The sequence below is a fragment of the Brachionichthys hirsutus genome, chromosome 2 (assembly GCF_040956055.1).
Source record: "Brachionichthys hirsutus isolate HB-005 chromosome 2, CSIRO-AGI_Bhir_v1, whole genome shotgun sequence".
Classification (NCBI taxonomy): Eukaryota; Metazoa; Chordata; class Actinopteri; order Lophiiformes; family Brachionichthyidae; genus Brachionichthys; species Brachionichthys hirsutus.
In genome coordinates, this window is record NC_090898.1 from 10,324,371 (window position 1) to 10,343,311 (window position 18,941).

Consider the following 18,941-nt stretch of genomic DNA (forward strand, 5'->3'; position numbering starts at 1 on the left):
AGACCGGCTGGGCTGCCTATGAATGGAAACTATGAAGAGGAACTGTGATTTTCTGATTGCGGAAATGAGAAAATTCATGAGGGGAAAATTGTATTTTATGGCGGAAAGATGAAGTGAGCAGGAGAGAGAGCACTGAGGCCAGCCGTTTCCCAAACCAAGTGTAACAGGTAATTTTTCACATTTCCTTTTGCTTCTTTCACCTGGAGTCACACATCCACCTTCCAATGTAAGCATCTCCGCTTTATTTTTGGCTGTAAAAGCACAGCTCTGTTTTCTCTTCTACAATATAACTCTTTCTTTAAATATAATATTGTTTCTTTATCTCTTTTCGATTTAGCTTTGAGCATTCCTTTCCTCTTATATATCATGTTTTGTCTCTCGGCAGGCCTTTAATGAATGAATGATCCTGCAGACTCCCTCAAGGATGCCGCTGATCTGCCCTTCATCAAGGCAAATAAGAAACTGCATGTCTGCAGTACAGCCTCAGAGTGGCCTGTAGCAGGAAGCTGTGGCTACATTAGGCTACTGCAAATATGAATGTGGGAACTATGAATATTAAATAGGGGGTTTCCTGAAAAGAGTATTTATTCTAAACTGACATTTCCTGAAAAAATAGTCATAAGTAGCAATAAGCTTTCAAAACAAAATAATAATATTTTTTATCTTCCCTTCATAGCTCAATTATCGTCAGTCTCTTTTAATAAATAACAGAATAGAACGAAATCCTCTGATATTGAATAGAGAAGGACGCATAAGGGCAGTGACTGTTCAGGGTCCAACCACAGATAGGATAACAGGGGGATATGATCTGAATGAAATAAAGGCAGGTTATATAAGAAATAGAGCTGAGGGAATGGCTGCTGTGACACAGTCTGAGGTTTTATCTCTGTTTCTATAGATACAATGCAGCTGAGCGGTGCAAACATGACTAGTTTGTTTATTAATGGTAGGTTATTCTTGATGCTTTGACGCATCGTATCTCAATCTAAATACAAACCAGTTCCCAAAACAGTTTGGGATACTGCAAAACTCTAAAAACTGTATGTAATCTTTTGGAAATCAGCACATTCTGTTTTAATTTACATGTTACACCGACTATCAACTACTTTGGAATCAGGGTTGTACAGGTTGACTGTTGCTTTAATATTTCGTCTATTTGTGTGAAAAGGTGAAACATAAAAAATAGATTAAAGAAAATTAACTGCTTTTGTTTGATCATATTGTTGCCATATTGTCATAGAAGTCGCTCATGTCTGTTTGGGTATGGGCCAGACCTGAACTCATTATATGTTTATGCGGATTCTGATGGAAGGGCATGTGAAGGAATTTTCCTATGCTTTTTTCTTTTTCTTTTTTCTTCTTCTTTGGTCTGTGTGCGGTTAGCATGGCTTCAATCCAAATAATAATGCAGAACAGGTGGATAAAAATATGTGTATATGTTGGCAGTAGTCTTTATTTAGCCACTGAACAGAAACAAATAGGGCTAGAGACATACAACTCCCACGAATGTGTAGCTGAAATAATGGGGATTTTGACTTGTCTCTTAGGATTTTTGAAATAAATTCAGATTATATATATATATATATTACATATCAAATACAGACACGTAGGATTGTTCTATTTTTGGCAGGAAACAACTTCTTGGTGAAGGTACAACTTGACAGTCAAACAGGAAGTTGATTTGTTAAGATAAAATGGCTTTTAAATTGAATGGACACCTGCAAAGATGCAAAGATAATGCACACAATTAACAAACATGTTCAAGTTGAAATAGTATATACACAGACTTTGGAGGATATGCGTATATTGATGTTCATGCACATATCATATGTGATTTTAAAAAAACTGATGCTCTCAAACATCTATGTCCATTTGTATAAGTGATAAATATTCACAAAAGTCGTTAGTTTGCTGTATTCCTACATATAGTGCATGTTGGTGTTTATGAAAACAAATGTGGTGCTGTGATAGCAGCTACCCTGCTTAATCACGAATGAAATATCTTCTGACGTTGTGTGAGAATGATGACAAAGCACAGATTGTTCTCTGCCATGCCATCCTTCACAATGGCAGATCTGAGTAGGTGATACGTACACGTTGGTGAAGGTGGTCAATAATTTTATTTGTCAATGGTGTTTCTACATCTATTTACTGCTGACTGCCACAGTTACAATGAAGTCTGTGCAAGTGTTCCTCTTTCTGGAAAATACAACTCTAGAACTCTGCCAAAAAATATTAAGGATGCATATTTCTTGTTACGTTGAAAGGATAAGAATGGAACAGCTTTTAGAAGAAAGGTAATACAAGATAAATCCTCTACTTCACACTCAAAAGAGACAATTCATCTGACATTTGCCAACAGGCCCTTTTAAATGAATGAACCTTAATCCAAATTGAAATGAGCCTGTTCATCTCTATTCAGGGGCTGCACCATTCAAAGGCTGTATTTGAAGACCAAATGTGTCTCTATTACTACTAGTAGTATTTAACAAACTTCAACGGACAAACAAATCAAAGGAGCAAAGAAAAAAGAAGCAAGGATTTATATTGACCCAACATATTAATAACATATCGTTTTACTTTGCTTCAAGTATCTCAAGCGATGAGACTCTCCCCCCCCCCCCCCCCCCCATTATAGGCAACATAACAGTCACCATGACTTTTCAAAGCTCAACTTAACAAATCCAAAACTTTTACATGAGTGTTAACAGCTGGTGCACATGCTTTCCTCAAAGCTTGTTTGGTCGCTCTGATCACTTAGGCAGATTAGTTTGGAATTACACCAGCACACAAGACAGGAAATAAAACATCTACATAGAACTGCATAATGTTAACTGTGATGTCCTCCAGTAGATAACAAGGAGATTTAAGCAAATAAATAGCTGTAAGAGTCTCCCCTATGCAGAAATGTCTTTATTGCAATGACCTGCTGACTGCCTTCATCTTTTATTCTCTGGTTTCACTGCCAGCTAGATGAAAAAGCGTTTCCGCACACGTTCTGTTTTCCCTCCATCTAGATTCTAAATTATAGGGAACCTGACCAAGTTCCAACAGAAACACTTTGATTAAAGAGACATTCATCCTCTGGGTGGACACACCTCGTCTTCCACAGAAATCCAATCAGCACATCGATACACTCCACCCACGTTGTCACACAACACGTGTGCAGATACTTGATTTGAAAAATGTGTTTAAAGAAAAATTCACACAGTGCAATAATTTTTATATATATGTTGAAAACACTGGCCTATGAAACCCCACTGATAGCCTGCAGCTCACGTCTGCGTGACCCCACTCTGTACACGCTGACCTAGCAGCTCGGGTGAGACCAACAGGAGTGACTTCCTATCACTAATGAGAAGGCTGTCACAATGAGACGGACGAGCAAAGAGCAAAGAACATATTCTAAAGTTTGATCCCAAACATTCTTCTCTGATAAATGGATGCACAGACACACACACACATACACTCAAATACCTTGTTGTGGTTGTAGTAAACAAAAAATAATGCCAATACATAAATCAGATGATAATTGAGCAACACTTTGCCAGTAATAAACAGAGTAGTATAAGCAGCCAGTATCTGAGCTGTATACGCCAACTCCCACCGGCATGGTGATGGCTGCCTGCCTGGCAAACGCAAACAAACACTCACACACAACACATACACAAATTTGCTATGTGATATAATGGTAATGCAAAGACAGGAGCCAAATCACTTACTGTAATTGTTCAGTTTACAAATGTGAAAATCGCAGCATGATATGGGAAAATGACCATGACAGCACTGGTAATGGTAATGAAATGTAAATACATATTTCAGATAATCAACACAAGATTGAGGCTTTATACCTCCAGCTAATCAGCAAAACTGAAAAAGCCTCTCACTGTGTTGTTACTGTGGTACAAATGATGGACCGGATGGTTTGCTGTAAATGCATTCTACATTTACTGGCTGCCGGGACTCAGCAGTGACAGCTATGAACAGTGTTGGTGTTGTTATGATTGTATATTTAAGAGAGAGGACGCTAAGAACTACTTACCCAGGTCTGCAGACATTGATCGATTGAGAGCAATGACAAAACATTGAGCCAAATGATTAAAAACAACACATGTGAACAGGTGGTCAAAGTGTGCTTTGTCAGTGTGTGATTACGTCAGACAAAAAGTATGACAGCGTGGAAGTGGTTTCAAGTGCTAGGAGGACACAATCTAGACAGTTTATGTCTTGTGGCTGACTCATTTATAAATAGAGCACTTGGGAATGAATTGGAATCTTACAAAGATATGTGCAGTTTTGTGCACATTGAAGGACACTGGCGTTTGAGGACTCCCACCCCGTCTTGTGATGGATATGAATGTTGATGAGTTTTTAACCCTCACCTCTCAAGATGGGCACTTTTGTTGTCGTTGCACAATTGATCCATCTCTGCTTGCTTCAGAGCCGCCATTAGCCTCTCCACCTCTGCCTTCGATTTCCCAGATTCTTCTCTGTTCCGAGCCACTTCCTGCTCCAGAAGTCTCAGGCGATCTGTGATGTCCGGGCACTTCCGGACAGCTTCATCTGTGTTTTGAGTCTTTTGGGGTTAGCAGGAACATTAATTAGTTAATCTTTAAACTTTAATCAGTGATACATTTCCAATCAGCAAATTAGATATTAGATTATTCATCAGAAATCATTTTACATAAATTACTTACTAGATTGAGCCTCTTTTCACGATAGAAGTTAAGTAGCATTTTAGAATTAATTAGCATATTACATTGCTAACTAAGCATAGGGATGCAATAGTCTACACTGAATTGAAAGCACATGTGAAGCTGACTAAAGATGAAAAGCACACGCTGACAGAGCAAATCTTTACCCTAACAGAGAGCACGTGGAAGTCAGCGCCTACAAAGGAGGCATCAGCGACAAACTGCAGCTCAGACTGATATAAATTAAGTCTGGCAACGGAGAGTTCTGTGACATTCAGATGTCCTAAAACGGCCTTTGCAGACCAACACACACACACATGGACACACACTATATACAAGGACAAACAAACCAGAGGTATAACAAAACATACCACAGTACTTCCCACTTGTAGACCATCTACTTTGGGTGGCGCCTAAAAGTTTGTAAAAAAAAAGAAAATCCAGAATAAGTACAAGAACCACGTCTAGTCTTCAAATTGTAACCTCACTGTGACCCAGTGTACGTGGACATCGTCAAGAACTCAGGGTCACATATGAGATCATCCTGCAGCTTTGAGACATGAAAGGAGATTAAATCAATCCAGAAAATGTGGTTAGGGTCACAATCTAACAGCAGAGCCAATCTGTACGCTCATCTGCTGTCATCCATTCATCACCCACCCTCTGGCTTCTCTACTGTCTGCTTCTATCAGTTATTACCTCGGGCCGTCCATCAAGTAGAGTTTGGGTTCAGTCATTATCATCAAAAAATTACAATCTCCTGTTCGGCTGCAATTTTATGAGACCAACAAACATCTCAATTTTAAATACTACAATGTTATTCTGACAAATTCTTTCTGCTCTGGGAAAAATATCCCATCGGAAGTTTGAAGCCTAGAATTACCCTTCTCTTTATTTCCCCGTCTTTGTCTTTACCTCGCTCTGTCTACATGTTTGAAAAGACTGTGACTTGGTTGTTAGGAATTAACAACTAAGTTGCTAGGAATTAAGTCTTGACTTTGACTTGTTGAAACAGCTGAAGCAACTTGTTTAAACACCATCAAGTGTGCACACTCACAAACACACAATCACACACATTCTGACATTGTGGGGAATTTATTGTCACTTCTTCACAAGTTTGGGACTAAACATCAAGCCCTGTGTTTGTCAGGCTATCACTAGAAGAAGAAAAAAAAGTGTCTGCTTACTATCCTCTTTAAATTCCATTAAAACAACTGCATATATGGTAGATACAGCTATGGGCACAACAGATGGAGCAAATTTAAAGTTTGAAATGTTGAACGTTTTTGCACTTGATTTATAGCAATGGATATGTAAGAAGCCTGGCAGCAACCCTTTGCAAAGGTCAAAATATATATGTTAAAAATTAGAACGATGACACAATTATAGTCAATGACATTCACTTTCTCTCAGAGTGATCATTAATATGTGTGTTCTTGGATATTAGTTTTTCCAACCTGTATAGAATATATGTAATCATGTGACCTCCCAAACACTTGTCCCTGGATGTGTTTACATCATCTGACTCATCAGGCCACCGACTCCACACCTAAGCTCACATACCTCTGCAGATGAATCGGATGCCAAAAACCTCCATCTGATCTTGACATCATCATCAAAAGGAACAAACAGAAATGAAAAGCCCCCCAAAAAACTACGAAAAGATAACAACCAACCGGTTTGCAAAGGAACAGAGACTTTTTTTTGAACAGGACTCAAAGGAAAGGGCCGTCCACATCAAGAACTACGATGATATCTCAAACAATGACCATGTGAGCATCCACACTGATGAACTATAATAATCAGTACACATTGGCGCCAGTGCAGCGGATCTAGCAGCCTACCAGTGTCGAAATGGAAATGCACAGCTTTTTACTGTGCTATGTTGTCCTGAGACGCAAAACAACAATTACAGGTGAGACTAGGAATTAAGTCTGACCAACACTGTAATGAGAGTTGCATCATTTAATCACACTTTTGTATGGTACTGGTCTTGCTGCGTGTATTCCTTCAGCAAAGGTGTGGTATCTCGGTGCTGATTTACACCAACCTTTCCTGGAAATGTTCCCGTTTTACGCTTTGAAGAGCTCGTGTTTAGTTTCAGAAGTCCTTTATTAACTTCAGAATCAACAAATACTGTTTTATGAGAAGAGGATGAGGATGCGATGAAGTCAACAGAACTCTGAGGTCAAGATAAAAAAGCTCGGCTAACAGCTTGACTGAGTCAAGAGACGAAGTAACACAAACATCTGCTGATGCAGGGAGTGGGACACTGTGTTTATAAGACCTATTGGCAAACACAAACTGTACATCTGCATACCCCGCCTCCCACCCAATGTCAGCTGGGTCAGGCTAAATAGGATAAGGAGTTCAGAAAATTAATGAAATGATTTTATGACCTGGAAAGTATTTGCTCTTTATGATAACAATCTTCCACAGGGCTGCGATGTAATGACCTCAGTCTGACTCTGAGGTCATTACAAAGAATGAGGTTCATCCATGTACAGTCAAAACTGACTGTTAGACAATAAAGATACATCCGATATAAATAACCAAGATTTTCCTTTTGAAAAGTTCTACACAACATTAGATTACATTCATTAAAAAATGTTGTTGTCCAGGAAGCAACTTAGTAAAAGTGTATTACCGGTAGGTTCATATGTAAAAAAAATAATAATAATAAAAAACCCAGATAAATAAATGAATATAACAGATTCGAGATTCATAATGAGATTCAGGGAAATACATCAGTTGAAATGGGGATACGTCTTAATCCACATCAAACCTTCAAATGTGACTAGCCCGATCAGTAAGGCACTGGCAAAGGCTCATCTTTTTTTTTTTAAGCACAAGGAGCACAAGAAGCACACACGTATCCACAAAATCTATACACGCAAACACCATAGTCTTTTTGAAGATCCTGCATGTTTACACAACATGTCTGATGGCTGCAGAGTACACAAAATAGTCCAATTATGGGAACACTTCTGTCAGAATGTGAATCTGCTTGCTGCAACGAGCTACTGAGCTGCTGTGCCTTTCATGTGGTGCCTTGCCAACATTCAGTGAGGTATCATTTCACAGGAATGAGATATGTGTATGCTTTTAATGAGCATAAAAGAAAACACCATCATAAATATTTGGCACAATGAGAGTCTGTCCTGGCTTGTAGGCCTGAGAGAGAGAGAGGGGGACAGACAGCAAGACATCTGACTTGGCACCTGAACATCTATTTTTCATCTATTAATCATGCTGTCTTCATTCGCTCATTCCTTTATCCTGCAGGATAGACTCTTGGATAGGCAGCTTCTAATAATATTGCTTGTAGGGAGGTAAAAGAGAATGAACTAAACTAAATGAACTACCAATAACACAGGGCACACAAAACATTTTAACAACTGCAGAACGGGTATAAAGGCAAACTATTTTAATTCATTTAACATAATAAAAAAAAGAATATAAAGTACCTTGACATTCGTTTGAAGTGTTCAACAGTGAAGTTTCAAGAGAGGAGCTCATTATTACTGTTTTACGATGTCTCTGAAAACTGTTTTGTGTTTGGGCTCATTTTAGGATTTGGCACAAGTGTGACTGTCGTGATGCAGATAATGATGAAAAATGTAAATTGGCTATCTGACCCCCACACACAAATCCGACAACTCATCTCGGATTGTCGTGCGCCGTGATAATGTCAATACGTACACCATTTTAATGTTTTGGATATTCTGTATTGAATGGAACATTTAGAGAATGATTACGGTCCAGTCACCAAAACCAACATTGCAGACCACACGCACACGCACACAGCATTGTTTACCCACGCAACATCCCTGAAGGTAAAGAAAGCCTCCATACTGACCTCTCCGTCAGGCCTCTGGATGAAGTTGGGGCCCGGATCAGCAGGATGATACTGGGACAGCTTCTGGGGTTGCACCGTTGCAAGTTTATTCTTTAATTCCTGGTTCTCCCTCCTCATCTGTTGCAGCTCTTCCAGTCGAACCCTGTCCTCCCGTTCCTTCTGCTCACGGAGATTCTCAATCACTCGCTCCTGAGGAAATGAGAAAAGTAAAATAAGATGTTGATTTGATCAGATCTTTACTTTCACTGGAACCAGCCTCTCTAGGTGACTTATCATTCTCCAGGAAGTTAGGCCAAAGACAGACTCGTAAATGATGATCAGAAATAACAACAAGGACATGAGGAGGTTAGCGTGAAGCAGAACAGAAAGAAAAACGGGAGGCAGGAGAGGAGCTAAGGGATTTATTGAAAGTAGATTGGACCGAATGGTTGTATCATGACTTTCCTCTGTTCCTCTGCCACAGGACGGCAGGAGCACCTCAGCTTTGGGTATGGGCGGGAGCTCAGGTCCGCACCATGGGTGCGAAGCACACAAGGTGTGTGTGGCATAGGTGTGTGTTAAGGTGCATTTGTGTGTGTGTGGACTGAAGTGATTATCAAGGTGTTTACCCAGGTGTTTATTTAGGCACCGAGTTCAGCTCAGCAACGAGGCTTTACGATGTGGCATCACCACATGATTGGCAGCTTTAAAGCTCTGGGTAATTGGACAAATACATCCCCTAACTCGGCCTGGCAAAGTAACACACTGCGTAGTTTGGTCTTTGGACGAGAGGGTGAGTGCGGAAAAGGGGAACATAAAAGAGAGGGAGAACGATCATATGATTAATAGATCCAGGGTGTTTTCTCCACATTATAAAATATTTCACGGATGTTAGGGGTTTAGGAAACGAGGCCACAAGGTGATACTAAAATCTAACTTTACGAAGCACGAGTGTTGAACACCCATTGAAACAGGTTCATAACGGCACATACACACAGAGACACAAACACACAAGCTCGACCAAAGATCACGGCTCGGCTTAGGTAAAATGCCCCCTCTTTTTAATTAGAACCACAGCACTGTGGCCAACAACTGGCTCCAAGAGCATGTTTGTGTCAGAGGTTGTGATTAGCAACACACAAACACACTCACTATTTTAAACAAATTACCCCGTGTTGAACACAAAGTCAGTTCACCAACCCTCCTCATCACAGCTGAATGATGCATAGGCTACATTAGAAGTGCTCTCTGGGTACATTGATGGGCCGGGGTTAAAAAAAAAAAGAAACAAGTAATGTCAAGTTTATTGTGTTAGCATGTTATTCATTTCAAAGGCTGTTGGCAACAAGGACACATTTTACATAAAGCCATCTGTGAAAGTTGTTGGTGCATGTGTTGTAAACAGAATGGAACACATATCAGCCAACTATAGATGAAATCAATGCTCAGATTTTAAATTGTTGAGGCTGTGACCTACTTTTAACGCCACCATTTGAGGCAGAGCATCAGTTCAGGCTGGTTCATATCAGCTTTTTGCAAAGGGTCACTACAATCACATGTCTTTGTCAGACATGGTAAACTGGCACTAATCATTGCCACTCTGATGATTATGCTCAAGCTAATTCCATTTTCTACCACAGCGATTACAGCCTGTAATTTGCATGTTCAGTTATTGATGAAGAAACAAAGCTTTTCAGAGTGCAGTCCCTGCCTGTTGCTCTGCTGGGTGCTCTGTCTGCTATTATGCCTCTGGATCGCTTGGTATTTATTTGGAGTCTGCTCTTTGTTAGCATTAAATGGAAATTGCAAAACAGATTCAAGATGGCAAGCCCACAGTGGTTTTATCTTGGAGGTTGTAATGATGGATGCCTATCAGGGATTAACTCCAACAGCAGAACTCGTCACTGCTGCACATTGCATTACTTCAAAATCGTGTATGAATGTTTATGTGAGTGTTTGTCCATCTCAGTGTGGCACCGTGATGTGCTGGCGACGCGTCCGAGGTGTACCCCGCCTCTCGCCCATTGCAAGCTGGTTTAGGATCCAGCAGACCCGTGATCCGCAACGCAGGAAAGTGGATGGATGGATGGATGGTCAAGTTTAAAATACATAATTTTATTGATTAAATAAATTCATTCAAATTTCAATGGTCAAAAAAATGGTAGGTATCTTGAGCCAGTACCCTTTGAAATGTCAGTAACACCACATTAAACCAAAAACAGATATGTGGCTCAAACTTCAAAAAGCATTTTTTAAACAGCTTTATAAAAGTACAAAACATTTATGAACAAAACACAGCACCTTACTGTCATATTTTATCTCAAAATGTTTTTGGTTTCAAGTAGAAAGATTACTTGACTCCAAATATCCTGCTATGGAGACGATGGTTGAGACAGGTCCTTTGCCTGTTTCAGGCTGTTCTTCAGAAATAAAAGAATTTCTGGAGAACAGAAGGGACAACTAGTGGATATGTACAAATTGTACATTTGATTCTAGGTTCTGCTTTACGAGAGACAGATTTGGACAATGAAAAAGCCTGAGTTTCTGGAAATTTGAATGCAGACATTTTAAAAGTATTTTTGTATCGTGCTCACGACTTGTACAGAGGCAACTGTTTTCAGTAAGCTTCAAAATGAGCCACAGCTTATTCAAAGCTGTGGCTAGTAACATCCAAACAAACTCATGCAGGCAAACTGAGAACATATTTCTCGCAGTAACTCTAAAGACCATGCCCATGTCAATGACATTTGTATCTGAAGCTTTCTCCACCATCAGAGATCTGTCTGCCAGATGTAGCTGCATAACCATTTGCTTTGGTTACAAAAAAAGTCTTTGATTTGACTATCTCTGAGTGAAGCAGCATTTATTTCAATGTGTGTCTCTCTGACTGTTAGATGAACTGCTCTTTTTTCTTCTTCCATATTGACCTTGTTCCTTCGGTTCTGAACACACACAAGTATGCACTTGGCAGGTCACGCCACAAGTAACACAGTCTAAAGTTACAAACAGAAATAGCCTGTAAAACAACAAATTTAATGGCATACACATACTCACAAAGCTCATGCGAACATTGAAACCAATAAAAACGTGGCAGCCACTGGGAAACAAGTACCGGTAGTACAGCTGGACATCCACATACTGTATGTCCAAACCGGGAACTCTGGAAACTCAAAAGCAGCAGCCAGTGTCTGACAAAAAACCTGGATCCATAGCTTAGCCTACGCATGATTACGTCTGCCTTAGTCAGAGGTGGAAAAAAAAATAATATTCTAATTATGTTAACATTATCGTCTAACCCTTCAGATGACCCGCCAAAGGAAATGTTTTCAGATGCAGATCCATCATAGAGGAAGAAGAAACATCCTAACATTGCATTGCACACAGTGGCAGCATAAATTAAGGCGTTTTGTTAAAAGAACTACATAAATGTATATTTGGAAATAATATTCACAAAATATATATTTTTGAAACCTAGGAACATCTAATGACTGTAGATGAAATTAATAAGTAATTGGGTCGCATACTAATCTCATATAGTTTTGGGCAGAAAACATATTTTTGCATGCGATTCAAATTATTTTGACCAATTATTTTCTTCTGTCCAGTAAATATGGTCATATTTGTTGCGAGTTGATGATGGTGGAGCAACATACTTGGGCAGTACTGTAATACTTTCATGTATTCAAGGGAGCAAACCAGCAGCTTATCCGATTTCCAGCAGAAAAGATTTATGCTGCCAAACAACTATGTGGGTCGGGGTGGGGGGGGGGGGGGGGTGACCTGACTGTTGTATTTGTTTACCAGCATATGATTGTCTGCGATAACTATCATAAACACAACATGACTCCATTTGGAGGGACAAATCAAAAGGCGATGGCCACAAAGTGTGGGTGAGGTCAAAAAGAAGAACTGGGATTGGGCCTCACTAATATTGTACGACATACAACAACTGTTGCTTCAAGTAACACCTTATTGCAACATCCTGAAACTCTGAAATCAAGCTAGTAAATTCCAGGTAGAGCAAACACAACATATCTATATGTGGCAAAATCAATATGGTTTCAATGAGGGAATTATAATCTCTGTGATGAAATGCATTTCACTCAAAACAAAGCACCGCGGTGGCCATTGAGACCATTCATCTTTTCCTGTTAGTGGTGGCATGCTAGCTCACAAGTGTTGAGGTGAGGCTTCATGAAGACCAGCTGGTCTCCGCTGTAGCCAGAAAACAACAAACTGAATGTTTATGACACACGTCCACCAACCTCAAGCGGCAGTTTTGTTTCTGTGTTTCTGGAGGCTGTTCAACCCTTTTGTAATTGTTAAAGATTGAAGATGAAGATGAAGATGAATTTCCTGGCTTTAGAGTCAATTGACAAGGTAGGTCGTTCGCTACAAGCGTAATATTTTACATAGACCTGGGCATTAGACATCGAGTGTGTACTACCTCTCTCGTCATGTCTAATCATGGTCATGGATGTCATTTGTTTTCTTCCAAATGCGTGAGCCTGTGTTTTTGGTTGCTGACTTTTCATCCCTATCTGATCCTGTGTTTCTCTTGCCAGTTCTGTGCTTTCTCTGCTTCTGTCACATTTCTTGCAAAAGTAACTTTTTTTTTTTTTGGACTGTGCCTCCACCCTTGCATTCCTTGACCTTTCCCTCGCTCAATTCAGAGGCCACCTCTTCCATCAGTGCTGTACCTCTTCTACAATTCCACTTTTCCATCCCTTCACCCCCCTTTTCAAAACATCTATCCTCCCTTTCTTCTATATATCATTCCCTCGCAATGCTCAGTGCTGTTTCAGACAGGAACTAATCTTCTGTCTATGTTCAACTTAGACCTCCCTTCTCCAGTTGTCTTCCCGTCTCCCTTACTGAGGACCTCATCTGGTGTGGCCCCAGCTCAATAAATTAGAAGGCTGTGTCATTAAATGATTGCACTGAGTCATAGCAAAGCAACTTAATTGAGCAGCATGTTTGAGCACCAGTTTCCCGAAAAACCAGCATGCTTCAATATGCAGAAAGTTTCCAGAACAAATCCGTGGTCTAATGGTTTCATTTTGTGAGCTTTTATTGTCCACACCTGATGAGCTGGTTTATTCTCTTCATTATGGGTGTGCCTAATTCCTCACACCCGCCATCTAGCCACAGAGAAACATCTATCTGCCTATGCACCTCGAGTTGCCATGAGCCTTTTAAACAAGGCCTCCCTTCAGCGCTCTCTCTCCATTCTGTACCTTTTCTGATAGGGCTTCTTCCAGCGTGGCCAGGGCTGTGTCTGTATTGCTGGAATCAGTTTGAAGGCCCTGGACTCTTTCCCTTAACCCAGCCAGCTGTTTGTCCTTATCCTTTAACTGCTCCAAGAGGTTCTCAATCTGGAGAGAAGAAGACAGAGGCAGAGCAAGAGTACAGCAGAGGTTAAGAAAATGATATATTATTATTAATCATTCTTCTTATTTCAATATAATTAATCCAAGGCCAAGGTGCCTTCCAAGGTCAGGACATTCAGAAATATAAGCAACAGTAGTCAAGAGTTTAAGAGGTAAATAATAACCCTAACATGTACATCTGCTAACAGCCATGCATATAGAAATAAAATAAATAAACAAAATATAGATGAATAAATATCAATTCACTGGTAAAATACAAAGACACATACAGTACATACAGTAATACCTCAACATACGAGTGCTTTCACAAACGAGACACGAGCAGACCTGCGAGAAATATTTTACTTTGAGAAACTTCCAGATGCTGCCGCTAAATGGCCGAGCGCTTCGAGCACGGTTCGCTGGTTCAGTTCAGGTATCCCCCACCTTCCATACTCGTCTCCCGTGTTGCATTTCCATTAGTTAATTGTTTTTGGCTGTATCTGTGAGTAATTCCTGATAAGTGATGGGTCCAAAGAGAGCAAGCGATAAGGATGTTAGTGAGAAGAAAAGACGCCTGATGACGATGGAGACGAGATTATCGATCAACGTGACCGTGGTGTCCGTGTAAGTGATTTGGCACGCCAGCGGAGTACATCGACGATATGTACAATCCTCAAACAGAAGGAGGCTATCAAGAACACAAACTATTATGTCTAAGTTTATGTAAGTGTACGTGTAAAGTACAATTACAGTATAAAGTGTCTACGTACGGTACAACACCCCACCCCCCTCCCTTCTCCAGCACACTGCACGTTGCTGTTAGCCGCAATCGTATATCTCAAAGGTAAAACTCAAAATAAAACCACATTTTATATCACAGTAATACTGCATATCATTTATTATATCATTGTGTGTGTCTATATAGCAATTGAAAGCGTTTTCCATTGTTATTAGTGTGGATTTGAGTGTTTTTAGAACACTCAAAGAACAGGCTGGAACGTATCAAATTCTTTTCTGTAATTTTATATGGGAAAAATTGATTTACCACTTGATTTGAGCTACGAGCTCAGTCCAGGAACGAGTTATACTCATATGTCGAGGTATTACTATACTTAAGAAAAACACAATGAGAACTATGAGTCAGTTGCCTAAGACAGTTTGCAACTATTGGGGAAAGCCTTCCCGTAAAATGAAATATTAAAATTGAAAAGCAGTAGCAGACTCAGCTGGTGCGACACTTATCGGAAGGATGCTCCACAGCGAAGGAGACAGAACTACAAAGACTTGGTTTCCTTTTGCATTTCACATTCACTTTGGAAGATTTAGAAGACCCAGACTGGTTGACCGGGGCAGTCTGATGGGATAATATGGTTTAAGGAGCTCAATTATTTATCCAGACACCAGATTAGCCAGAGCTTTGTATGTGATTAAATGCACTTTAAGGCTGATTCTAAAGAAGGAAGCTGATGCAGTGAAGGCGGATTGGTATAGAGTGAGAATGTCTTTGTCCAGCTGTTAAGTCTGATAAATATGAATGTGCTCCACATTTTATGTGTTACTAAAAGATAGAAATGATCGGACAGTGGAGAATGTCCTAAAATGTGTCTCCAGGCTCAGGATTACACCCAGATTTTCAAGGCAGATTTTCATTAGAAGCAGATTTTTGTTCCAAAGATTGGCTGTGTTTGTTAGGAGACATGTTCAGGGCCAGTGATGAGGACATTGGTCTTAATCAGCTAAATTGTAAGAAAATCTGGTACGTCCAGCTTTTTGTGTCATATAGGCAGCTGTGTAAAGTAATGCGCTGACGTCAGAAGGTTTTAAATGCCAATCGGGCTTCATCCACAGGAAGGTGATCTTTTGATGGCAGATTATCTATCCGAAAGATAACATGTACAGCAGGAACAGGTCCCAAGATTGTCCTATTTCATGATTAGCCTGAGCAGTTCAAAGGTAAACTCACCAACCGGAAACAAAACATTTCCTGTCGGCTGACGCTGGCAATAAGGATGGAAGGGTCGATGGTGTCAAATAGCCGGGCTTTATCTGTTGAACGTCCACAAAATAGAACACAAACACACACACGCAAAGAAAACCCCCACATGTGCAGGAACAAATAAAAAACACTCTGGGCGGTACCAAGCAAAACACTAGCAGATGCATTATGTCACAGCGTAATTTAATGAAACGTCCGATGTCTACAAATTAGTCAGCAAGGGACAGCACATCTGGTGACAAGACACAGGGACCGGCTTTGTGGTTTGTAATTTCGATAAGCTCACTCTGCATTCCTTTAAATTTAGAATTAATGTCATCTTGAAAAGGCAGTTCATTTGAAATGGTAATGGGCCCCAGAGATTTGTTGAGATATGTTGGCATAAAGTATCTATTTTCCTGTGTATAACCCAGTTGTCTTCAGTTCTTTATTTTATTTATTTATTTATTTTACAACAGATGGACAAAGCACTATTTCACTCACTACTGTGAAGAATTAATACCACATTTGGTCCTTTCTCAGATCTGGGCTTGCGTTGAATAAAAGAAAGGTACATTCACTGAAAAGAATTTATTATTTAATGAGCATGAGAATCCAATAAAAACAAGAAAAGCACTTCAGGCTGTAAAAAGAGCACTTATTAACTGAAATGGTGACGGGTAAGAAATGTCCAGTCGGGAGAACATGTTGCATTCCAGTCATGGGTACATAAATAGATAATATCCAAATCTCCACAGCTATTTTACAAATGAATCCAATTAGATCGTCGACTTTGGTGTTCTCTGCACCCTGGAGGGCAAGAGCAATGATGTAAAGCAGCCATCTTGGGTTTGGTAGTGGAGGAAAACTGGTAGTGGTAGATTGTGGGGTGGGGGGGGGGGTACTTCAGAAGATCTTGATAGGTTAACGACAGTCATTACACAAAAAAGCTAAAGGCACTGGTAGGTCATTCCAGAAGCGATAGAGACGTTAAACCCTTCAGGGAATGATGGGAACGCGTCCCATTACTAGATTCATTTAAAAAGTCATGATCAGATGGGATTTAAGGGTGGGAGCTATGAGAGCGAAAAGGACAGAGGGAGACAAGGATTTCCATTTATTCGGTCATGTCGCTCTAATTCCCAGTGTTTGGGCTGAAGAGGCAGTTTATTGTCAAAGCCAGACACATTTTAACCATCATGATTCCCAGATAATGAAACCCTGGTGAACACCCTGTCCCTGCAGCCTCCCTTCCACGAGACAAAGGATAGAATATCCTTATCTCAAAACACATTAAATATATGAGGCAGCACAAACAAGCCAAATGGCTGGTTCTTACCTCACGGTGAAGCGGCCGAGTCGCTTTGACATACCTTGTACTCGCTAAAAATAAAAAACCCACCCAGACTGACACTCATGCTCGCCCAAGCTGTCCCGGCGGCACCACATAGCCCTGTTTCAGATGGAATTGAGCATGTCGCCTCTGGTATCAGAGAAATGATTACGTTCTTCAGCAAGTTGACATTTGTTTTGGCCCTGTCGCACTTGCTGAAATATTTAGCCACGTCGTTGGGCCGCCCTTGAAATTGTGCAGAAAAACCTTTGATGCAAATCTGACATTGTATCGGCAGATGAGAGCGAGCCGTTCAAGTCAAGGATATGGGAAAGAGGACAAGGAATTCCGTTGGAATCCTCAAAGTCAAAACATAAAGACAAATGCCTTCACAGGCGAGGGGCAGGGCAGCCTCATGCTTTTCTGGGGGGGGGCTCCTTTCCAGTAGCTAGATTTATCAACATGAGAACAGCAGTCATTTTATCTCTCAGTGTATGAGGCTACTCCAGACTATACTACCGCATCTCTCGCACACAACAAACACACACACGCAGGATTTTATCATTAAACCACAGTGCATATGTCATCCCACTGTCCAACCACACACACTGAAGGAGACCACCTACGGAAGGCAGCTACCGTGATACTATGGGCCAGGCGCTGTGGTGTGGTGTGGACTGTCTCAGTGAGTGTATATGCTCTTGAAACCATGACGTCTGTCCCAGGCCTCCCCCACACACACACACACACACTGTTAAGCCATACTGTTTTGACTTTGATAGCTTTATCAACAAGCCGATAGGACTGGGCCAGACTTTTCTCAAAGAGGGGGTGCTGCTGCACACTTACCTATTACTGACCTTGATTTTGCACTGTTGTAGCTTCAGAATAAAGCTCTCTAGCAAAGTACTGCAATTTTGAAATTTGCCCTTGAGAATTAGAGGTTATCTCAGTCATTTTCTCAGTTGATTAATAATTTTACAATAACTGACCTGAACCAAAAATGCATTCATCCATCTTCTTAACCACTTTGTCCTTTACTGGGGTGCTGCAGCCTATCAGCAATCTACAGGCAAGAGGCGGGGCACACTCTGGACAGGCCACCAGTTCATTGCAGAGCCACAGACAGACTAAGACAGACAATTATTCACACACTCATGGACAATTTAGTGTAACCAATCCACCTAATTTGCATGTCCGGAGAACCTGATACGGGGAGAACCTCCAAACTCCTCAGAGGAAGGCCGCAAGTCGGATTTGAACCTGAGATATTCTTGCTGTGAGGCAACAGCGCTATCACTGCACCACTGTGCTGCCCCTGAACCAAAAATGTTCCATATAATGTATATAAAACTAGAGAAACCAATTAGGCAACCTTCCCCAAACACGGTGTCCAGTGTTTTACAATATTAAGATGGTATAGAAACGAGAATGAGCTGTGATAGCCAGTGAAACAAAATGTAATTAATCCATTCAATACTTCAGAGAAGAACGGGTTTTGACCCATGTATGTTTGACTTTTAGCAGGATTTCGCAAAAAATTACAAAGGGATTTTGACAAAACTTTGCTAAGGGGTGTAACGTTAGTCAAGAAAGAACTGATCAAAGTTTGGTGCAGATCCAAACAGAGGTGAGATACAGAAATATTGTAAACATTCTGAAAAGATGTCGACCGGTTTTTCCAATTTTTCAACATTTTCCCTAATTTGGCATAAGAAAAATATTTTCC

General features: G+C 40.5%; 1 protein-coding gene across 1 annotated transcript in view; it reads right to left on the reverse strand.

The window, feature by feature from the left end:
• Nucleotides 1-18,941, reverse strand: part of LOC137902119 (ERC protein 2-like) — a 96,810-nt gene that overhangs the window by 41,844 nt on the left and 36,025 nt on the right. Inside the window, 5 exon segments of the mRNA XM_068746181.1 lie at nt 4,383-4,576; nt 5,066-5,107; nt 5,355-5,393; nt 8,554-8,742; nt 13,770-13,907. Of these exon segments, the coding sequence (XP_068602282.1) occupies nt 4,383-4,576; nt 5,066-5,107; nt 5,355-5,393; nt 8,554-8,742; nt 13,770-13,907 (602 nt within the window).